The 24,582-nt window shown below is 40.5% G+C and overlaps 1 protein-coding gene across 2 annotated transcripts; it reads right to left on the bottom strand.

Moving 5' to 3' along the window:
- Positions 1-4,042: 4,042 nt before the first annotated feature.
- QNG1 (Q-nucleotide N-glycosylase 1) lies at positions 4,043-17,799 on the bottom strand. Of its 2 annotated transcripts, none has more exons than XM_082469832.1 (4): positions 17,231-17,799; positions 15,890-16,149; positions 9,625-9,820; positions 4,043-4,853 (listed from the first exon to the last, which is right to left on the bottom strand). In XM_082469832.1, exons 1-4 carry the CDS (start codon positions 17,733-17,735, stop codon positions 4,621-4,623), a joined length of 1,194 nt encoding a protein of 397 aa, XP_082325958.1. In that variant the 5' UTR covers positions 17,736-17,799; the 3' UTR covers positions 4,043-4,620. The 2 variants fall into 2 exon arrangements, with proteins under 2 accessions (XP_082325958.1, XP_082325959.1); XM_082469833.1 differs by having other exon boundaries at positions 16,690-17,259.
- Between the last annotated feature and the right edge of the window lie 6,783 nt (positions 17,800-24,582).

The raw sequence follows: 24,582 nt of genomic DNA on the forward strand, positions 1-24,582 counted from the left end.
AGCCACAACTAAAGAGCCTGCGTGCCACAACAAAAGATCCCATGTGCCACAATAAAGATCACGCATGCCGTAACTAAGACCCAACGCGGCCAAATGACTAAGTGAATATTTAAAAAAAGAAAAAAAAGAAATCCCTTCAACCTTTTAACCTTTTGTTTTCTGGAATCCCCCACCCTTTTTTTTTTAAAGTTTTTTTTTTTTAAATTTATTGATTGATTGATTGCTTGATTGCTATGTTGGGTCTTCGTTTCTGTGCTAGGGCTTTCTCTAGTTGCGGCAAGCGGGGGCCACTCTTCATCGCGGTGCGCGGGCCTCTCACTATCGTGGCCTCCCTTGTTGCAGAGCACAGGCTCCAGACGCGCAGGCTCAGTAGTTGTGGCTCACGGGTCCAGTCGCTCCGCGGCATGTGGGATCCTCCCAGACCAGGGCGCGAACCCGTGTCCCCTGCATTAGCAGGCAGACTCCCAACCACTGCGCCACCAGGGAAGCCCCCCCCCCACCCTTTTATGTTCTGGGAAACGGTTTACCCAAAAGAAAACCATGTGACTTAGATAAGACTAACTGTCGACTCTTTCTCATGTCTCCCTGCTTGACTTGTGACTGTGACAAGACCAAACACGGATCTTTCCCTTCACCCAAACCTGCTGACCCAGCCACAGACTCTCCAATTCCTCATTCTTTGTCTTTGTGAATGATTAGCTGAGATTAGAACTATCTGTCTGCCTCAAACTAGCTAGACACAAAGATAAAAATATCCTCTTCAGCGAACTGATTGAGATGCCTCCTGATTGCAAAACAAACCCACCTGTGAATTCCCCCACCTGTAACCTGTCACTCCTCCCTATAGAAGACTAGGGCAACACCACCCTGCCAAGAAACTCTGATCTTTGCATCTGGGGTGCTCTTCTATTGCAATTAACTGAATAAGGTCAATTTTCTTACTTGTTCAGGTGTTGTCTTTGGCAATAACATCCACCAAAGGGCTGAGAATAAAAAACCAAAGTAAAAAAAGAAGAAAAAAGGATAAAAGTGATCTAAGCACACTGAGAGAGAGATGAGTCATAGAGCTACAAGGAAAAGGAAGGTGTAGTTGCCTCAAGTCATGTACTGTGGCTCATTAAACCTATACCTCCTCAACTGGATTATGAAACCATTATCCATTCAGCTTCAGGGAAGAGGAACAGTGAAGGAGTTCATTAATTGATTTCTGGATTGAATTGAATGAAATCTATTAATTTCTTTAGTGCTAATCAAGGAGAAATTAAAGGTTGAGAAAGGAACAAAAGCAGCCCCTGACAAAAGCTGCCCTGGCACTCACAGCTATGCCATGGTATTCTCCTGTTGAACATAATCTCAGACAAGGTTACTCAGAGACCTTGATAAAGTGAGACAAAATAAGGCCACTTGATAATTTTGCCTAGGCTACTGTGCCACACACACAGAACCAAACATCCTGCTATCTTGGCTGAAATGAGTGACTGCTGCTTCTTTACCAATTTCTGTCTTTCCTTGCTTCAGCCTGCCCTCTTTATAGATAAGATTTGAGATAGCCAAAGGTAGAATTGCCTTTGGCTGATGGCATCCAATTTAGAGAGAACCTTGCTTCCTTAGATCCTGTCCCAAGGCATCCTCTTACTGAGACATCCCATGCTGCAACAAGTAATTAACCCAACCTGTTTACTTTGGCTGGAAGACATCGACATGGTACACGGCTAAACCACCAGATAATCCTAAAGAAATCAATGAAATATGTTTTAAAAAAATGTTTTTTGGGGCTTCCCTGGTGGCGCAGTGGTTGGGGGTCTGCCTGCCAATGCAGGGGACACGGGTTCGAGCCCTGCTCTGGGAAGATCCCACATGCCACGGAGCAACTGGGCCCGTGAGCCACAATTACTGAGCCTGCGCGTCTGGAGCCTGTGCTCCGCAACAAGAGAGGCCGCGATGGTGAGAGGCCCGCGCACCACGATGAAGAGTGGTCCCCGCTTGCCGCAACTAGAGAAAGCCGTCGCACAGAAACGAAGACCCAACACAGTCATGAATAAATAAATAAATAAATAAAAGAACGTGAATTTCTTTAAAAAAAGAAAAAAAAAGAAAATACATCCTCAAAAAAAAAAAAAATGTTTTTTGAGCTTGTTACAAAGCAAAAGCTATTAAAGGAAACAGTCACCAAGGAATCAGAACTAATGTTTCATCTCTGCTAGGGAACTGGTTTAACGACAGTAAACAAAGGACTTCCCTGAATGGAGGGCTGTGATGGGGAGGGCAGGGAGGGGCTCCAGGAGCTGTGCACATTTACATTAATTGTCTTTGAGATTAGCATGCAGAATAAATCAACATAACCAAAAACCTTTCTAGATCCTATTACTACATTCTCATCTTCTGGAACTTCAGGAGCTGGCTCCAAGTTCATTATGCTCCTCAGTCTATCCTGAAATCCATCAAGAGAGAAGTTATCTCTGTGCAAGGCTCACACAACCAAGAATATTAGAATTAGAATATTACTATTTTGCAATCCCACAATAGATCTGGAAAGTGAGCATCACTGGCTGTTAAAACCATTAGGTGAATTGTTATTTAATTTAAATTCTTAGTCTGTATCAGGTATGAAAACTATAAAATCCATGCATGGTGATGAAAACTTGCTGTTTCTTAATATCCATCCATACTCCTTAGTTTAGCTGGTACCCAATGCCTGGAATAGAGAATAGTTCCCTGGCCTCCCTGGCAGTAAGTTGTGGTCATGTGACTAAGTTCTAGTCAGTGAAATGAAAGCAAAACTGCACGTGGTAACTGCTAGAGCCTTCCTGTCAACCCCTGCACTCTTCAACTTCGTAGCTTCTTCAATCCTGCTGCCTAGATTAGAACGCAGACATCTTGGATCATGAGTCCAGGCTATGCTCAGTGTAACAAGAGAAAAGACAGCTGAGTCTTGGACATCAAGGAGCACCATACAGCCCTAAACTGCCTTCCCTGTCTTTTACATGATGGAGAAGTAAATGGGGAAAGCAGGAAGCCCAGAGCTGGCTGAGCCTGGAGGGGGAAGGAGAGGGGAGGAGAGGGAGAGGTGGGGAGGAGGGAGAAGAGGGAAAAGACAGGAAGCAGGGGAAAGGGTACAGGGGTGGGCAGGACAGGGAGAGGAGCAAAAGGGCGACAGGAGGAGAAGCTGGGCCAGTCCTGAGGTCTAAGCAACTGTTTTGCTTGCGCTTCCTGGAGCCTTGTAAGAGCGGGTTAAATTGGAAACTATTAACTATGATACTTTCTACAGAAAACTAATTCAAAATTATGGCAATAATAAGGTGCTGAGTTCATTATCTCAGGAATGAAGGCCATAGCTAGGCTGGACTCACGCAGGGCAGGTTCAGGAGGGCTCTGGCTCCACACAATTGTTACTACAGCTTCAGGTATTACATTTAAGGCAGAACATTGCTCAGAGGAAGAAGAGGGATCTTCTCCCATGGCCCTTTCTTCAAAGTGAAGAAACCTTTTCCCTTAAGCCTCCCTGCAGACTTGCCCTCCAGTGTCACTGGCCAGAACTAGATTATATATCTATTACTAGAACAATCACAGGCAGAGAATAGGATTATCATGAATAATACACCATTCATATTAACTCAGGTCTATCTCCAGAACTGGGGACAAGATCACCTTCCCCTTAGTCACATAGGAGAGAGACAGATACAGGACCACTACTTCTGGTGGGGCAAGTTGTGCAGTACAGGACTCCAGGGGGCCCCACTCACATTCCCACTCATTGTCATTTGTAAAGCTATTATGACAAGTTTCCAGCAGATGGCAGTGAAGTGCCTGGAGAAAGGACGGCTTTTTCTGATTCACACAGTCACAGTGAGGTGATAAGGTAGGTAACAAAAATCAAGATTACGTTAGAAGGGAGGTGGGGATGAAGATGGGAGACGAGTGCTTGCTTGGTAGATAATGAGAGTCCTGCAACATAAAGTAAATAGTCAGATTCATTGTAAACCTTTTAAAAGTATGTGTGGTAAATTCTATTTTAATGAAATAATTCATTCCAGATTTAAGAGAAGTTTAAAAAACCTTTATTCAATAAATTCTAATGTAGTTACTCTGAAGAAAAAAAAAAACTGTACAGATATCCTAAATTGAAAATCATTATGTTTATCAATAAGAAGTTTTAAAAAATCTGTCAAGATTGATTTCTACAAGAGCAGCAGCATTCATACAGCAAAGACCCTACTTTCTCTCTCTCTTATATCAAATGATTAAGGTATATAGAAAATTACAACACCTTGAAAAAATATACCAGTTGAATGGATGAAATATTATTACCAAAGGTCAATCACATTATAAGGCATGATTAATTTTAAGAAATCTGAGATTTAAAGAAAGCATTAAATTTCCTTTACTATTTCTGTCATGTATCCATAGAAAAGGAAAATACAGTCAAAACTAAATAAGCAAACAAAGGAAAAAGTTGGCAATACAGAGTGATATGTCAGGAAAATATTTTAAGAGAGCCTGGGTAATCAATTTTCTTGTTGCTGTAACCTCTACCACCTTCTCTAATAACAAAGAAAAATTATACAAATAATTATGTGATATAAAAATGCAAGTTTTCTTAGGATCAGTTTACATTGTGGGTCAATAATATATGCAACGTGTGCGATGAAATGGAATTCCTTTCATATCTTCCCTGTGATCACGGGCATAGTCCCATAAGAAATAATCCAGAAGAATGGAATTGATCTCTCCACTAGTTTTTTCACCCTTTTTTTCAGTAAGCTCCAGAAGACAATCCCGGATCAGCTCAACACACCAAAGTGAACACCCTCTGATTTCCACCTCTTGCCTATTCCCATACGAAAGCATTTCTCCTGCAAGGGAAAAAAGACAGAGCAAGAAGCACTAATAGTCAATGAAATGAAATCTACTTAAAACTTTACTATAGGACAAAACACAGTATTTAAATAGTACTCATTTTAAAATTGTAAATCTCAGATTTATTTTTGGTAATTTAAACCATTTCTAAACTCAGGCATGAATTCAAAATTGCAAGTTAAGTTCCACAAAGACAAGGACCATGTCTGGCTTAGTTGTCTCAATATTCCTAGGACCTAGCCTAGCACCTTGCATATACTAGCTCCCCAATAAATATTTGCTAAATAAGTATGGGGTAACCATACATTTTATTTTTATTTATTTATTTTAAAAATTTTATTTATTTATTTATTTTTTGGCTATGTTGGGTCTTTGTTGCGTGCGCGGGCTTTCTCCAGTTGTGGTGAGCAGGGGCTACTCTTTGTTGTGGTGCGCAGGCTTCTCGTTGCGGTAGCTTCTCTTTGTTGCGGAGCACAGGCTCTTGGCACGCGGGCTGCAGTAGTTGTGGCACGCGGGCTCAGTAGTTGTGGCTCGTGGGCTCTAGAGCGCAGGCTCAGTAGTTGCGGCGCATGGGCTTAGTTGCTCCGCGGCATGTGGGATCTTCCCAGACCAGGGCTCGAACCCGTGTCCCCTGCATTGGCAGGCAGATTCTTAACCACTGCACCACCAGGGAAGTCCCTAACCATACATTTTAAAATATGACAGCAAGATTATTAAATTACTTTTAGAGAGGATTTAAAATTTGGGTTTAATGTCAGGAAAAATAAAAACATTATTGCAAAATCTAGAGGACTCCTAGGGGGCCAAATAAACAGTACCTCCCTTCCCCACTTAACATTGTCTTGGGGACACGCCAGGTACATCAAGGAAAACCTAGGAAATCAAAGTTCTTAGCTTGAGCAAGGAAAACCATGATCGTTCTTCGGATTCAGGATCCTTGAGAGCTTGTTTGGAGGTTCTAGCAGGGGAGCACAGCTGCTCGTATACCCTTGACCGAAGAACGGTCCTCCTCTATCGGGGAAGGTTGTCCTCTTCCACCGAGCGCGCAGCTTCGGGAGGGACGCACATGGAGTGGTGAGGGAGGAAGGGGACACCCACCTAACCAGCCAGATGAGCCGAATCAACCCTGGCCATCAATGGGGTGACAGATGTCGCAGCCAGATCGCCCTCACATCCTGGATTCAGGATCCGTTAGTCAGCTCTGCCTGAATACGGAGCCGCGAGCTCCTATAGGACCTGCAGTCTATTCAGCACCCACCTCCAGGGTATATCTGATCCTGCAGGGTGGGCACTGGCAGTGCTTTGCCAGGGAGACTAGAGTTGGGCTCATCAACTCAACTGCCTATAAAGATAAGCCAGATAGAGTAAGTGGATGCAGCTGCCAGATGCAAACTGTGGTGAGCTAGAGAGCATGTGCTGCCCCGTGTAAAGGTAAACCCAATGTTCCTGTATTTCTCTACTCTTACAAGAGAAGCCAGAAAGTTGATTTTCACGTGAAATCTCCTACTTGTCAAGTGCTGATAACTAATTAAAAATTGCTTAAAACACGGTTCAAGCCAAACAAAACACATCTGCAAGCTATATTTGGCCTCTGGCCACCAATCTGTACCCTTGCACAGAGCTTCACAGTATCTGAGAGGCCCTGTGATCCACTGAGACCCAGGGGAAATACCCTAGCCCCATTGAGTTCCACTCTGTCACCTAGGATCTTAAATAGTGTCCCCTCCATCCATCTCTCCCTGATCCCTGGGGCAGGTGGAAGAACAGACACTGGCTGTGTCCCTCCATTTCCTTACTCTGCCCCAGGTGCCAGCATACAAATCCATTCTTCAGTTCTCTTGCTAATCAATTCCTTCAAACTTGACTATCAACTTGCCAGATTTGCCAAATCAACCATGACAGTGAATTTGGAGGTAGATACCACCACCCAAGTGGAGCCATTAGATAAGACCACTGCCCCAGCTAACAGCTTGACTGCAATCTTGAGCCAGATGCACTCAGTTAAGCAGCACCCAAATTCCTGATCCATAGAAACTGTGAGATAATGTTTGTTACTTTAAGTCATTAAATATGAGCATAATTTGTTACACAGTAACAAATAACTGTAGAGTTGAACTGTGTTCCTCCCCACCCCTCCCCTCCCCCCCAAAAATACTTTCGAGTCCTAACTCCTGGTACCTGTGGATGTGGCCTTACTCGTAAAGAGCTCCTACAGATGTAATCAAGTTAAGATGAGGTCGTAACTGTGTTAAGATGGGCCTTCAATGCCATGACTGCTGTCCTCATAAAAAAAAAGGAGAAGATACGAAGAGACAGAGGAGACACACAGGGAAGAAGGCCATGGTTGGAGTGATGCAGCTACAAAGCTAAGGAATGCCAAGGACTGCTGGTAGCCACCAGAAGCTAGGAAGAGGCAAAGAAGGATTCTTCCCAACACCCTTCAAAGGGAGCAAGCATGGCCCTGCAAACACCATGATTTCAGACTTCTAGCCTCCAGAGACATGAGAGAATATATTTCTGTTGTTTTAAGCCATCAAGTTTGTGATAATTTATGTCAGCCATAAGGAAACTAACAAAGTAACTAATACAGCAACTTATAGTATGGAATAGGACATGGACTTTGAAACAGAAAAAGAATGAAACCATTTGAGAGGACTGACATAGATTAGAGTCAGGGAAGGTAACCTGGCCAACATATTAGGCCTAAAAGTCAGCCTTAGAATCACAATGAAGAATCTAATTTAGCCAAACTGCATTGTCAGTCTTTATAGCTGGCTAAAAAATATGCCTTTGGCGAAGAGATGGGCTAAAGATAAAATGAACAGAAATCTAGGTAGGTAAATGAACAGAAATCTAAGTAGGTCTTCCAAGGGCTGCCCTGCCCGGAAGAGAAGAGAAGAAAAGAATTATACACGTAGCATATCCTCAAGTTTGGAAAAAGTATCACTGGAGACCAGTTAAGGAAGTTTCTACCTCATCTAATCAAGCCACCTGGTTCTAGATTTCACTTAAGATAATTTTTAGGGACTTCCCTGGTGGTCCAGTGGTTAAGACTCCATGCTCCCAATTCAGGGGGCCCGGGTTCAATCCCTGGTCAGGGAACTAGATTCCACACGCTGCAACTAAGAGCCCGCATGCTGCAACTAAAAGAGTCCACATGCCGCAACTAAGACCTGGTGCAGCCAAATAAATAAATATTAAAAAAAAAGTTTTTTTAATCAGTGTCCTAGACTTACGTGTGCTCCTTTATATTTATAAGTTCTATCAGTATTTCTCCTCTAGTTTGCTAGTAAAGTACTTTTTGGGGAAAAAAAAATTCCAACTTTGCTTAAATAAACTAAGAGGCAAGGGAATTTGTTCCCCCTATGACAAACTAGCGAAGGATAGTTTGAAGCTGGATGTAATAAGAGGCAGTAACAGCTGCAGCTGGACATCTGGAAAAGAGCCTCTGGAGGTGAAATGGATGGTAGAAGAAAATTCAGACAACTCTGTACAACTATGCTGGGTGATCCCTTCTCACCAGAGTTTTTCTCACAGCAGCAGAGACAACTGGGTGCTCTAAAAACTCAGGAGAAGGAGATGGACAAAGCATGGAGAGTCAGGAAAAGCTATGTGGAAGAGGTAACATTTGAACTAAGCCTTTGTGGATGTTTAGGATTTGAATTGAAAAAAAGAAAATATGGGTGAGGGAAACCAAGCAACAGTGTGTTTAGAGATAGGAATGAACATTCTATACGTTGGCCAGAAAAAAGATCAGCTGAATATGGCTGTATGTAGAAGCCCTGACTGCTAAATGTTGTCCCTTTTAAAGGTATCCAACAATTAATGACCCCAGACATGAGCATTATGACATAAAATAGCTTGTTATTTTCCAAATGAGGAAATGGGCAAAACGGATTGCCCAAGGCTGCATAAAAACCTGGTAGAAGCAATCATAGGAATAATGGTACTTTTCTATCCCGTGCTATTCTTATTTTGGGTGATTGAAATCTATTTCACAAGAGAAAATTATTCAATCATAAAAACTACTTCTTTTAAAAATAAAGAAAAAAGTAGCTGAAAGTACTGCACCTAAAAGAGAAATTAACATGAAAATTGTACAATATAATTATTTTCCTTATACAAAGAAATGTTTAAAAAACAAAAAGCTGGGGGGGAGGGCAGAGAAGGGGGAGGGGAAAAAAAACAAAACAAAACAAAAACAAAAAGCTACTTTTCATACAAACACAATTATCTATACTCATATATTATAATAAGGCTCCCACTCTTGAGAATCAATAATCAAACCCAATAATGGTAAAAAATAAGCCTAGGAAAGTGAGTGACTTGTGTAAGATAAGCCAGTGACAGACCTTGGAGCCTCCTAACTCAAAATCCAGTACATATTACCTATCACTCAGCCCACCTTTTATTTCACAGTGTAGTGTGCTCTTCAGCTTAACACTCTTTAAATACAAACCTGAACTGTCTTAGTGTTGCACACCTTCACGTGACATAAATTTAGGTTTCATTTTATTATAAGACTCTGAAATGATGATGTCCAAATACTGTGATTTCCAACAATATCTATATTCCACACTGTAAACAACAAAAAGCAATTTTCTCTGTAATTTAATTGCCCCTGCATTCTTCTTTACATGTGCTTTTAACAATAATAGTGTTTTGTTTTGTTTTTTAAGGAAAGAAGACCTTTTGTAAAAGAAACTAGACAAAGACCCAACGACAATTCATAGTATAACAAAGAATGTCTTAATTAAGCTGGCAAACCTTTGAGAAGCTTCTCCAGTAGTTCGTCAGAGTATTTCAGGGCTCCCAGGTAAACAAGAACCTGAGGTAATCTATAGTCAGCAAACATGGTGATTCTGGAGATGTCCTTAAAGCAGCCGTCTCCTTTTCCCTCTAATACACTCCACGTATCTGCCACAAGGATTTGGGCCCGTTTGTAAAAAGAAATTCTTTTCCCCTGATGAATGAGGAGAATATAAATGTTACCTGGGTATGTGAAAGCTTTATGTATGCTATTAAAAAAAAGGCACACATAGAAAACATTTTTCAAGGGTAGAATAATCTTACTCTTTGGTAAGAATTTATAGACCTTTTACAGAAAAAAAAGAAGGGGTCTAATAAATACTAAGTTATCTCTATCACTCCAAATTTACTTCCTATATTTTTCAAAGCACATAAAATACAATTTATGTAATCATGGCACTATTTAGTGTTCTTTTTCAATGGCATTACTTCATATACATATTTCTGTGTCACTATAATCCACCTGCTTGCTATTGTTAAGGGCTAGATAGTATTTCTTTAGAAAGTTTCTTAAGTTAAAAAATATATGTTTTTCTGATTGCAACATAATTCACATTAATTGTATAAAATATGGAAGAGTATAAAGAAGAAAATAATCATTCCTAAATTCACCTCTGAAGAGAATTACAACATCCATTTTTTTTTTTTAATGCTATTCTTGTCTGCTTACATTCTTTTTATGTATGTATGTATGTATGGCTTTGTTGGGTCTTCGTTTCTGTGCGAGGGCTTTCTCTAGTTGTGGCAAGCGGCGGAGGCCACTCTTCATCGCGGTGCGTGGGCCTCTCACTATCGCGGCCTCTCTTGTTGCGGAGCACAGGCTCCAGACGCGCAGGCTCAGTAATTGTGGCTCACGGGCCGAGTTGCTCCATGGCATGTGGGATCTTCCCAGACCAGGGCTCGAACCCGCGTCCCCTGCATTGGGAGGCAGATTCTCAACCACTGCGCCACCAGGGAAGCCCACAACATCCATTTTTTTAACTGTTTCCTTTCAGATAAAATGATTAACTTATTTCAGAGATAAAGACAAAACTGATCAACAGCTAGAATTTATCAAGTCTACCCTTTTTGGAAATGGTCCAAGTTAATATGTAAGTTCATATAACAAAATTAGTTACCAATTATATTTATACATGGAAGAAACAAATTTAACCAGGCATTATAAGAGAATGGGTCATAATTTAACTCAAAAATTCTCTATAGGGACTTCCCTGGTGGTCCAGTGGTTAAGACTCCATGCTCCCAATGCAGGGGGCCTGGGTTCAATTCCTGGTCAGGGAACTAGATCCCACGTGCCACAACTAAGACCCCGGTGCAGCCAAATAAATAAATAAATATATATATATTTTTAAACTCTCTATAAAACTACAAATGCTCATTAGCTTTCACTATGGAAGAACAAAGATAATTACAGTCTACTCCTAGTCCTAACACCAGTGCTAATAACCTCAAATCATCTTTTATAACTGCTAGTCTGTTAAATGTGAATAATCAGTATCACTGGCTCCCAAAATATATTCTGATCACCTCGGAGAATGTTTTAATAAGTAAATGACATAAAGAAGTAAATTAAAAATGAAATTAAATTCTTCAAGGAAAGACTCCATATAAAAATTCTTTAAGATGATAATATAGATTCCTATATTTACTAAAAACAACTCCAATGCTACACTGTCCTAATGCGAAATAACCTAATATTGCTTAACCTGAAAGTATACCTCTTACAATCAATCCAGACTTACTTTTACTAAATAAACTAAATTTCATTTTTTTTTTTTAAACTAAATTTTCTAAGGCCACCACTAAAAAAGCAGGTATCTTGTTTTCTCGGGCAAACACATACACTCATTTTTTGACATAGTGCAAAGACTAAATTACACTGAGTGCTGGGGGAACAAATCACCACTAAGAAATATCCCTATATCATTTGGGAATAATCTATATTCTCAAACCTATCAAAATATGACAACCTGGCAGCTGTTCCTCTATATACGCTGGACTTATATATGGTAACTAGGTTTCTAATTCAAGTCTACTTTATTAAACAGCAAGGCATAAAACTTAATTTGCAAAATAAAACTGTTTCAAACAAAATTATTACATCATAATATTTACTATGATAGAAGCTATTGTCTCCTATTTCTAACAAGATTCATAGAGCAAACTGGAAAAATCTAGGAACCAGACTTATATAACAAAATCAGTGCTAGTATCTAACAAAACACAAATTGTCACATCATGAGCACTGTTTCCATGGTAGCCAACTAGTATCACAAAGATTAGATTATAATACCCTAAAATGAAAACAAAAACAAAAACAAATTCAAGTGAGAAATCTAAAAATAAACTCAAATCACCTATAAAACATTTTCTTAACAAGCTGATATGGTTTTCAGTAATGAAATAATTTTAGTAATAAAATTCTACATCTCTAAAATATTAACTGATATCACTGAAAATACCAGTAAATCCCCAAATAACAATTACCCTATATGTTCCATAATATTGCTTTGTGAATAAAATATTTTCAAAATAGTACCTTTATAAAATAATTATCAGTGTAAAACTCTATAACCATGAGTTGATTTTCTGCAACAAACTTATTATGAACAAATTAGAAAGGTAAAAAATTACAAATGCTTAAGAGTAAAATGTTATCAATTAAAATATCAGAAAAGCTCATGCTTTTCATGTATATTTATCAGTACATCAGCGTAAAGAAGCCAACCTATTAATTAGAACTTTTATATAGCTACTGAATAGTCTAAATCAGAGTCACTTGAAGAGCTTAAAAAAAATAGTTCTTTTACCCATAGATCAGAATCTTTGAGGATGCTGCTTTGGAAATGTATCTGAATTCTGAAGCTTCCTAACTGATTCTGCGGCATAGCCAGGTTGGGAAATCACTGATCTAAAACCGTCTCATTTAGACAAATTTTCTAATTTCATTTATTTGTTCATAATGTCTAAAAATGAATGATAATCTCAGTAACTAAATAAACATTAAAAACAATTGTAACTATTTTTATGTAACTTGCTGAAGATTTAAAAATACAGCAACCAATACCATGACCATATTACGAAGGAGCAGGGAAAAGGGCATTCCAATATGCTGCGGCTGATCATCTTTCTGGAGAAGAGTTATCGTTTTTATGTATCACAAGCCTGAAAATCCTGGCCATGCTCTGACTCAGTAATCCCATTATTAGGAATCCATCCTAAGAAAATATTATGGGTGTGAACTGTTGTCAGTATTGCTTATTATTATATAAAACTGAAAACAATAAGATACAAAATTCAATTTAAAAACTACAACTGTGTATCACAATTATTGTGGCAAAATAGTTTGGGCAAATAATTATGGTAATGTACATCCATACATCCATTAATGACTTTTAATGTGAAGTCATTAAAAATAGTAGTATGGAAAAAAAAGTGTGCTGTGAAGAGTTTTTATTGACACAGATGCTCATAATATGTTAAATTTTAAAACAGTTTATATAGCATAACTCTCCCCCGCTCATATGTATACACGTTCACACACACAGAGAAAAAGACCAAACTGTGAACAGTGGTTACCTCTTGGCAGAATAAAGACTGCTCCTCTGTACCTTCCAAATTCTGTATTAATTTGTTTTACTTCTGCAATTAGAAAATTTTTAAATATGGATTAAAAGACATTTGATTTTAGCACTTTCTGAATTCAGAAGCAGCGCCAAAACTTCATTAGAATTCCTTTAGACTTGGAATTAATTGAGCAAAGTGCTTTAACTATTTATATATCTTTTAAATGAATATGCAAAGGTAACTGTAAATTAACTAATCAAAGGGTTAAGTTAGCACCCACTACGTGCTCAATGTTATGTCAGGAATCATACGGCTTTCAGAAATATAGTGCTTTTGAGTAACAATAATGATAAACTTATGAAAAAATATAATACTCCTTTAGGAAAGTGTTAAAAGGTTTAGGTTTGATTTTTGTTACATTTTGGGGATATTTCTGTAAGAATGTATTTTAGAAATAAATACTGATGGGAAATGGTTCAGACACTAATTTGCATTTAAAATGTATCAGCCTTAAAATTAATCTATATCCTGGTACAGTTTTTAACTGAACTTTTCAGCATACATAACAAATCAAAAGAAAGCACTATGCTGTAAATAAAAGAGAAATTCAACAAATGCTTACTAAATCAATATCATCATCTACCCAAAAAATCACTGCTTTCTTTCACAAAGACAAAAATTCAGGACAACTTGAAAGTAAATAAACTACATGGTGTCCTGAATTCATTCCATCCTGAAGTCATGTTAGATTTAATCTTAGCCCTCCTTCTACAACAACCATGTCATTTCTGGAATACACAGATTCTTAGCCACATTAATGGCAGTTTGATTTATTTTATACACTGTTTAATATATTTATAAATGGTCGGAATGATGGACCAAGGAACTTGATCCAAATTTCCTGAAAACAAGGTTGAAATGACATACTTTGAAGACAAAGATAAATCTCAAAGTACCCTCTGCATTAGTAAAATGGTTCCTCATTAGAGAATAAAGTTCAACAGTGGCCTAGGGCCTCTTTTCTAAGAACTGCCTCTGTCTGGTCCATTCAGTCCTCGCCCAGGAGTTTCAGAACCGAGAGGAAGTTTCTCCCTCTCTCCCTGATGGCTGAAGCGATAAAATGCAAAATTCATGGACCTTTTCTACTTCATGGAGAAAGCTGGTCTGCAGCAAGGGAAAAATGGAGTCAACAGAAACAAAGAAGAGAGACTGAATCCTGATGGCACTGAGTCCCTGATCCTGGATGTTTATCCCCAGTACCTATCCCCAAATTCTTTTTGCTTAAGTTTTTTCTTGTTTTGTGTCTGTCAGTTGCAATTAAAAGAATCTTAACATACATAATCAGGCATCTCTCACTTTACAGCAGAATTGAAAAGCTAGCTATTTCTTGACTAAATGACCTAAGATACACTAGTTAACCTTTCTTTTTTTCAGACTTTGGTTCTTGGTCTGCAAACAGGACTGTAATGTTCCTTGTCCCTAGGCCCCACAGAGTTGTTCTGTGGATCAAATGAGAGTGTCTGTGCAAACACCTTGTAAATCATAAAGAATGATTTGAACAATATTACTGGTAATTTTAGTTGTTGAATTGTGATTACAAAAGGATAGCTTCAAAATTTTAAGTTGACACAAGTATTCATTAACTCAGTCAATAGATTTACATTATATGATCCCCCTGAAGTTGCTTTCAATTCTACGTCACAGTTAAAATAAACAGTGATAACGAATTCTAAAAGAATTATACAAAAGCAAAATCCAGGTGTACACTGGGAGAGTACACAAAATGTTCACCATTTTAAAAGAACGCCTATTTAAACTTCTTTGTACCATAAAACAAATAATACTGTTAAAGTACCCTGTGCATGAAAAAGAAAACACATAGTATATATACATTAGAACTCTGCAAGAAATATTTTTTATTAGAGAGAATTTAGTATACATCCTGATTTTCATCCAATGAAGTAAATTTTTTGAAGTACTAAAAGGACCTCACTATCCCTAAGTGACAACATCATGTTGAAGGTCTAGTGTTAATTCAGGTTTGAAACATTTTAAAGGACAGAAGAATAAAGAGAATACACTGATTAGAAAACAATAAGAAAAGTAATATCTCTGAAACACTACTTAATAATTTTGTTATTGTTCCTTTGTTCCACATGGAAAAAAATTCCAAAATTAAAATTTTTATTCTCAAAAGGAATTCTGGAAGTAAAAGAGTTAACTATGAGAAGATAATTAAAGAACTCTAAAATGGCCAACAGGGGCTTCCCTGGTGGCACAGTGGTTAAGAATCCGCCTGCCAATGCAGGGGACACAGGTTCGAGCCCTGGTCCGGGAAGATCCTACATGCCGCAGAGCAAGTAAGCCCATGTGCCACAACTACTGAGCCTGCGCTCTAGAGCCTGTGAGCCACAACTACTGAGCCTGTGTGCCACAACTACTGAAGCCCGCGCGCCTAGAGCCAGTGCTCCGCAACAAGAGAAGCCACTGCAACGAGAAGCCCGCGCACCACAACAAAGAGTAGCCCCCGCTCGCCGCAACTAGAGAAAGCCAGCGCGCAGCAACAAAGACCCAATGCAGCCAAAAAATAAATAAATAAGTATATTTTAAAAAATAAAAACTAAAAAAAATAAAATGGCCAACAGAAGCAACTCACCTCAAACTGAGTCACATCTCTATAAGAAGGAAAGCTTTCAACTACTAGGTGCAATAACTTCTGAGCACTTTTATCACTTTTTCGGACACAATTAAGAAAAGAGCCTTCAAATTTCTCAAGCAGAATTTTCCCGGTTTCATTGAGAATCCGATGCCTCTCTTCTATCAAAGGCATGGGGACGTCTGTGTCAGAACGGAGTATATGCCGAACCTCATCCAGGGTCACTGTGGCATAGTACGAAGCACTAGTCATTGGTATCCCTTGGGGAGAAAAGAAAAGGCATTGGAACAATGTCATACTTTTATATTCATTAGGCCCTTGCTATTGCAACACAATTAAAATGAAACCACATAATTGTTAAAGGAATGCATAATTGTTACAGGAATGCAGTAAAAGTGGACGAGTAATTAAAAATCAGAAGCAGATCCCTCATTCTCTATTTGCTTGTCTGTATTTATTCATCCACTTCTAACAATTGTAATGTTACATCAGATGTATTTTGACCGTGTAAAATGTGTTATAATTTCTGCCCTTTGTTCCTCAGATGCCATCAAAGTGGCATTCCTTAGAAAACTGACTTTGACTTAGCTGTGACAATGATAAATATTAGAATCATTTCCCACTGAATAAAGATTTCATGCCAGCCTCTTCTCATACTTTTAAGCAAAGGTACCGGCAGTGAAGATCTTCAATTTCGCCTTATCAACACATTATTCCATCTCCCAACCCACTCTGTGGGACCCTCCCACTAAACTGAAACCTCAAAGCTGCTGGGTCTGACCGGGAGAAGGGGCACCAACCTTCATCCAGGGCTCTGTTGACCGCGGCGCACAGGGACCAGTACCCACTGTACGTCTTCCCCCCGTACCCGACCAGACATTTGTGCTCGTCACTCTCCGACCAAAAGGAGAAGTTGAGCGTGTCTGTCACGAACACCCAGTTAACGGCGGCCTCGTCGGCCGCCTTGGGGTTCAGCTCGTGAAAGGTCTTCCAGGCCCCCACGCGCAGCTCCGGCCCCGCGGCCTTGGACAGCAGAAGCTCGGCCACCCTCCGCACGCCTCCGCCGTCAATGAACACATCTCGACTGTTCTCGGCAATGAATTTTGCGGACTCCCCGGGAGTCAGAAGCCCGTCCATCAGCCCCTCCCCTGTGGAAAGGGAACCGACGCTTTCGCCCGCGGGCTGGCCAAACTCTCTTCCCTCTCTAGCTGGGTTAAGGGTCAGGGTCCCCTACGACTCCCCCTCCCTTCCCACCGCGGGATCGCTGCCCTAAAAGGCTCCCGCCCTCTCAGAGAGGCTAGCAAAACCGACTGGGCCCAGCCCCGACAGCCGCAGCCGTACCACTGGGGAACTGTGCAGACTGCTGCGCTGCGCCGCGCGCCGGCCGGAGGCCGCAGGCATTTCCGGGAGGGCGGCTCCGCCCACTCGTGCCGGGGCGCACTCCCGGGACCCGCTTCCGCTTTTGGAGGTCTGGAAACCGCCTCGCAGCGTCCGGCGCGCCCTTGCTGGGAGTTGCCCACTCCGAGACGTGGGGCTCGGCCGTTTTGCCCGTGCTCCCCACCCCCTCCCGCGGGCACGTGGGCCTGCGTCCGCCGCCGTGGCCCGAGTCGCGATGATTCCAACCGGTGTACTGCGTTGCCCTCCCTCGGCTCCCGCCCCTCCCCTCTCCACGGAGGGCGAAGTCTGGGCAAGATACCATTGGCGACGCCCTGCATCCGGGTTCCTGGAACGCGAGCTTTCTGGCCGTGGGTCTCGGTGCGGGGGGCCGAGCCACCCCTAGACTACGACACGGGTTGGCGGTCCCGCCACCCCCACCCCCATGTCCCAGGGCAGGCCACTTCTTCATTTTGCTGAATCCTGGCCCATTTGGAGGTTTAGGATTAGTTGGAATGTTTGGAGAAATGGATGAGGAAACAAGTGTATTAAATCGTTAAATTAATATTATGTGCCTGGATTTGTGCTTAGATACCGAATCCAGTTTAGTCTACGGCCGTGTCAAAAGCAGCAATCGTAATCCCCATTTGTGCAAGAGAAGCTGAGTGGTTCAGTGCTTACTTCCTGGTCACAGCAGTGGTCTGGGCTGAGATTCCATCTCCAAGTCAAAGGCACTTTCTTCGAACCAAGCTCACCAGTGCCAACCATCCTGGTCAAGTAAGGGACTATGTCAGTGCCTCTAATCAACTGAAGAGACATTAGTATAAAATATAAGTATCACCTTACAGCCCCAAACTTAAAAAAACAAAACAAAACAAACGCACACAAACCTTCTAGTAGTATAAGGAGAGAGGTTTAGGAGTCAATTTAGTGATGATCCAAGTTTGCCTCTTGATGAAATTTTAGTATAGAGGCATGTATTTTTTTCTCCTTCAGAGACTTAAATCTCCATGGATCATATAAAACGTTCACATCTTTGAAAATCACCTATTAAAAATAATCATCAGTAGTCATCTCTAGTTATTGAATTTGCGGAGTATTTGGAACTTTAAGTCTGACAACTGTGCCTTTAGAGAAGCAGAACACCTTCATCCCTGCAGTTTCTTCATTTGGATAAGAAAAAGGAACTTTAAAAGCTTCACTACGATTTGCTCTCCCAGAAAAAGTCACTAGTACAGTAATACGGTTGTTGAATAAATGTCAACCTGTTGACTACCCCAGCAGTTGTAAGTCTTGGGAGTCAAAGAAGTTGATTAGTAGGGAGTTCCCTGGCAGTCCAGTGGTTAGGACTTGGTGCTTTCACTGCCACGGCCCCAGGTTCAATCCCTGGTCCGGAGCTAACATACTGCAAGCCATGTGGCTAAAGGAAAAAAAGAAGTTGATTGATTAGCAAGAAAATTTAGCAATCTACAAAAGAATCCAAGAGGTTAAATAATTTAGGCCATTTTCTTATACTGAGGCTTGTTGACAAAAAAAAAAATCAAAATTCGACTATGTTCAGGCTATTGAGTGAGACATAAGGGTAGTATAAACAAAAGTAAAACATGCTTCCTTCTCTCAAGGAACTTAAGATAAAGCATAAACTTTTCGTGTATAGGAGGAGTTTTTTTTTTTTAAGTATGTTTGCAAGATGCTAGGAATAGAAAAAGTGAGTTCTTTACCTACTCAACATCCTTTCCCTCTTTCTTCCTTCCCAGCAGAATTTTTTTTTTACCATCTTTATTGGAGTATAATTGCTTTACAATGGTGTGTTAGTTTCTGCTTTATAACAGAGTGAATCAGCTATACATAAACATATGTCCCCATATCTCCTCCCTCTTGTGTCTCCCTCCCACCCCTCTAGGTGGTCACAAAGCATGGAGCTGATCTCCCTGTCCAGCGGAATTCTGATGTTGTTCAGGAATCCCTCTCTCTTACCCATAGTTGGTGTAGCACAGCATCCTCAGCTCCAGAGGTGGTCTGGACTGGTCTAAGGGTAATATTACCCTCTTGCCAGGGATTGGATTAGGATCATGCATGTTCCCCAGTTCACCTCAATGAGTTGCAAGGATAGGTTTGCAGGATGCTTCCAGAAAAGCTTTTCCAGGAGAAGTGATTCATGCTCCTTCTGGACATGGTTGTTCTTGGATATGAGGCTTGAAATTGCTACAGTCCTTTTGATGGCAACCTGAGCATGAAGTTTACACATGGCGGAAGCCAAAAGTATAGCAGAGAAATGGAACTGAAGCTGAATCTGGCCTCTGTACCCTGACACTGCATTAAATCTCAGAGACAGAGTTTTGGATGAAGTAGAAAAGAATAGCTTTGTTGCTTTGCCAGGCAGAGAGGGCCACAGTGGGCTAATGCCCTCAAAACTGTGTGTCCCAGCTTGGAGAGGGTAGTGAGAAGTTTTATCGTAATGGTTCAAAGAGGGCGTGATCATCTCTTGGACGTTCTTCTGATTGGTTGGTGGTGAGGTAGGTGGGAGTCAGCATCATCAACCTTCTGGTTCCAGCTGGTCTGGGGTCTACAGTGCTTGTGGGCAGCACACCATACCCACCTGGTGAGGGTTTCAGTATCTGCAAAACAGCTCAAAGATATTGTTATGTGTATCCATTGGTGGGGAACCAGGACCTTGCCCCAAGGCTGTACTATTGTTTCTCTTGACTGTTTCTCCCTTGTCTCACATCCCCTCACTTCTCTAATTAACAACTTCTTGAATCTGCCCCGTTGGGACTCAGGGAAGGTCATGGAAGCTGAATGAAGTCCGTTTCCTGTAATCAAAGAAATGGGGGACAGGCTTTTGTGCTCAGGAGCCCCACAGGGTGCTCCTCAGTATCAGAACTGGAGTCATGGGATTACGTCAACTCTTAAATTTGTCTTACTTTTGGATTCCACTTATCTGAGTTAATAAACTTCCTTATAGTTAAAACAGTTTTGAGTTGGGTTTTCTATCATTTGCTATGAAAGCTTCCTATCTTAAGTAGCAAATACAGGCATGCTACCTGACATCTTATGATCTAGTGGGGAAGGCAGACAGTCAAATGTCTGGGTAGAATTATGCTTCAAGCAACAGAAAACCAGATTCTAGTGACTAAACAAAAAGGGGATTGTTATTCTCATATAATAAGAAGTCCAGAGGTAGGCACTCCAGGGCTGGTGCAACTATTTGAGAATGCCAGCAAGGAGCTAGGCTCCTCGCTTTCTGTCTCACTATCACTAGTATGTGGCTTTATGGTTGTAAGATGGCTCTACCCTTACAAGGCATTGTGTCCACAAAAAGAAGGAGGAAAGTAAAGGGGGCAAAGGGCAAAGGAAACATGCCAACTGAGTATGTTTCTTTTGAAAACCTTTGCCAGAAGCTCTACCACATAGGCATAGGCTTTTGAAGAGATCAAGGGAGGGAGGCATGATCAATGATGTTGTGTCCCTATCATTTTCCACCCCCCGAACAGTAATCAAGTTAGATTATTCCAGTTATCAAGAGAGCCATCATTCTGAATAGCTAAATTAAATGTCAAGCATTGGCAACAATCATTGCTACATCTGCTGTTTTCTGTCATGATCCGCTACGGCAGGTACTTAAAGAAAGTGGGTTAAAATGTATTCTTGAGCAAAATTTGCAAAAGTTGGCTAGAGCAATGGATGGACAGTAGACATTGCTAGAGAGCAGTAGTTTCTGATATATGCAGAAGGAAGAAATCAAAGAAGTAAAATGGATTTTGTGAAGGTAGGATATCTGTTATTTTCATTTCTCCTGACTCTCCCGAAGTGACCAATATACTAAAGCCCCAAGAAGGCGTAACAGAAAAGAGATATGGTTCTCTACTATGTAATTTTTCTGTTCATTTTCTCCTTGATTTATCCATGTATAGCATTTAAAATTGATCACTTCCTTAAATTCACTCTTGGCTTCTAGGGCATTATATTATATTATCCTAGTTTTCTTAGTACCATTGAAGGCTCCTTCTCTTCCTCCTCTCTTCTTATTGTATGTAAAATGTCCCATCTACAGGCTTGGCTTAGGGACAGAATGGACTCTTTTTAGTGAAAACTCTGACTCTTAAATACTTCAATTTCTATTTTAAAATATGCAGCTATAATGGAATAAATATATCATTTCCATTATATATCATTAACATTCTCACTACAGTTCAAAACCAATTTGAATTTTTTTGAAACATAGTTTGCTTTTAACTAGTGAAATATTAATATTAACATTTCCTACTTTGGAGGAAGAACTAAGTATTATTAAAAAAACAGTACAGAGCTTCCAGATTGGTGAGATTCGGGGAGAGTAACATGCTGGGAGAGCATGGACACTCCACACCCCTTCCCACATACCTTGCCCTATGTGTCTCTTTCATCTGGCTGTTCCTGAGTTTTATCCTTTTACAGTAAACTGATAATCTATTTGTTTTCCTTCCTGTCTAAAAAACACAACAAAGTTCTGGAACAAGCCAGACAGTCCTTGAGAGGTTTGCTGAGTTCCAGGGATGTTCCTTTAGCAGATTACAAACAAGACTTAAATGTCATTGAAGAAGTGATTTGAATGATATTAGAGATCATCAGTTCCTGCCTGCCAAATTCTCTTCACCACCCTCCAAACTTGGTGTATGCACTGCTTTACACATGAGATCTCGTTGAACAATTTTGAACTCACCCTTCATTTCAGGATATAACACAAAATATTGATCTGGTAATCACCTTCTTTAGCTCAAGGATGCTACAAGCTGGAGCTGAGCTGTCAGTGGAATGGGTTCTGGAAATCATCAAGCAAGGGGTTGTTGCACTGCCCAAAGACAAGCTAAAGAAATTTCCATAACTGACATTTAAATATGTGGAAGCAGGGCAGGGGAAGGGGGAATTGGATGAAGGCAGTCAAAAGATACAAATTTCCAGTTATAAGAGAAATAAGTACTAGGGATGTAATGTACCACATGATAAATATAATTAACATTGCCAGATGTTATATATGCAAGTTGTTAAGAGAGTAAGTCCTAAGAGTTCTCATCACAAGAGAAATAAATTTTTTTCCTATTTCTTTAATTTTGTACCTATATGAGATTATGGATGTTCACTGAACTTATTATGATAATCACTTCATAATAAAATTGATGTATGTAAATCAAATCATTATGCTGGGGACTTCCCTGATGGTGCAGTGGTTAAGAATCCACCTGTCAATGCAGGGGACATGGGTTCCATCCCTGGTCCAGGAAGACCCCACATGCTGTGGAGCAACTAAGCCCCTGCACCACAACTACTGAGCCCACGTGCCACAACTACTGAAGCCCATGCGCCTAGAGCCCGTGCTCCACAACAAGAGAAGCCACCACAATGAGAAGTCCGTGCACTGCAACGAAGAGCCCCCGCTTGCCACAACTAGAGAAAACCTGCGCACAGCAATAAAGACCAAAAACAACAACAAAAAAAAGTAGCCAAAAAAAAAAATCATTATGCTGTACATCTTAAACTTATACAGTGCTGTATGTCAATTATATCTCAATAAAACTGGAAGAAAACAACAAACGAACCAAAAAAACGCAAATGTGGGAGAGGTTCTGGGGAACAGAAGTAGACAGATTGCCTGGTGTACCTTCTAGTAAAGAGGATCACATGATCATGTTTGCAATGCACACTTTGATTTGCAGAATTGGTGCCAGTTGGCAGTAGATCACTTAGTATTGAAAAACAAGGTGTGGGTGGAGTGGGGATTCACAGTAACATATGTAAAAACCCTACTTTTAAAAAGTGCAAAAATAAACAGACACAAAGGAATATTTATCATGACAGAACCTGAGGCAGGGATTAAGTGCTGATGTTTTATCTGTGAGGTGCAATCTGAGGGCATCGACAGTGAGGGAGAGGAAAAGAGGAAGTTCGGTTGGCAAGTAACACAGGGGGACATAGTATGTGTGCTGGCTACTGCTTCATGATGAGCCTGGAAGAGACAGAGCTAATCACTGTGTAGAAGCGTTGGCACAGCCTGCACTACCCTGGACAAACTATGTGAAGAAACTGTGCCTCAGAGCAGTCTGTGGTGGGAGAAAAGAAAGGAAATCCTCCTCTCTCTCTGTCTCTCTCTTTTTTTAGATGTTTTAGGATTTTAATGTTCTTCACCTATTCAACATAAAATACTGACAATGTATAAACAATAAGGGAAAAGACTCTTCAGCAAAGATCTTCCAGAACTCACAGTTTCCCTCTGGTCAAACACTATAAAGAGAACATTCAAGTGAACAAAGGATAAGGGAGTTTAACAGAGAATTTTTAGTTCAACCGCATAACCAAAAAAGAGCCAATCAACCAACCTTCTCTTCTACTCTTTGAAAGGAAAGCAAAAGTGAACCTGAGAACTTCTAAATCTTTTTTGTAAAGCAGCTTTAAAAGGGAGGGAGGGTGGAAGTGGGGAGCGCAACTGTGGCTAATGTAATGCTATAATGCAGGAAGTGAAGGATTCTAACAAATTCTAGAAGTCTCTATGTGTATTACTGAGAACCACATCATTGGAAATATAAGCGCATAGAGATATAAACTATTTGGTACTAAAAACAGACCTTGCTATATAAACATGTAGTATGTCACTTTTATCTCTTTATGAGAATAACAGTATAAAGAAAGATCTCCAGTTTGCCCTTTAGTCTGGAACTTCTGAACACTCAGCACACGGTCAGTGCAGACCTGAATTAACAGCTGCGGAACCCAGAGACCCCACTGCTGTCACTTTGTAAAGGATCAAGAATCGAGTTTCTAGAGGACACCATTCACCCTCCTCACTGTGTGTTTGTGTGCCTCTAGAAACAACTGCAGTTTGCATAATTAAGTCCACAATCAAGTGTGAATACTGAGATCTAGCTAGAAAAAGTAGCAGCAAAGGCAACACAAGCTAGTTTTTGTTAGAAAAGCAAGAGGAAGATTTTTAAAATGCTTCCAGTTCAAGTCAGAATTAAGGTGTCTAAGTCCCACCAGCTGTGAATGTTTTGCTATTGTTCCCTGAAAAAAAGAAGAGTCTATAATAAATATGTCCATTCGAGAAAAATGCCATGTTTGTTAAGTTTTTCGTAGCCATTCCCAAGTTACTTTAAATTTTGTCCGATGTTCAAGGACAGAGTACATATTGGTTAGGATGTGTTCATAGATTATCTCCAAATAATTTTTCATGAAGGCTGCCAGCTTCTGAACATCTTATCTCCTGTTGGCATTGTACAGAGAAGCCATGATGCCTGCCACAGACCCACACCCTTTCAAGGAGATTATATTGATTTCAAGAGCTTTAT

Source organism: Balaenoptera physalus, assembly GCF_965194825.1.
Source record: "Balaenoptera physalus genome assembly, chromosome: 7".
NCBI lineage: Eukaryota > Metazoa > Chordata > Mammalia > Artiodactyla > Balaenopteridae > Balaenoptera > Balaenoptera physalus.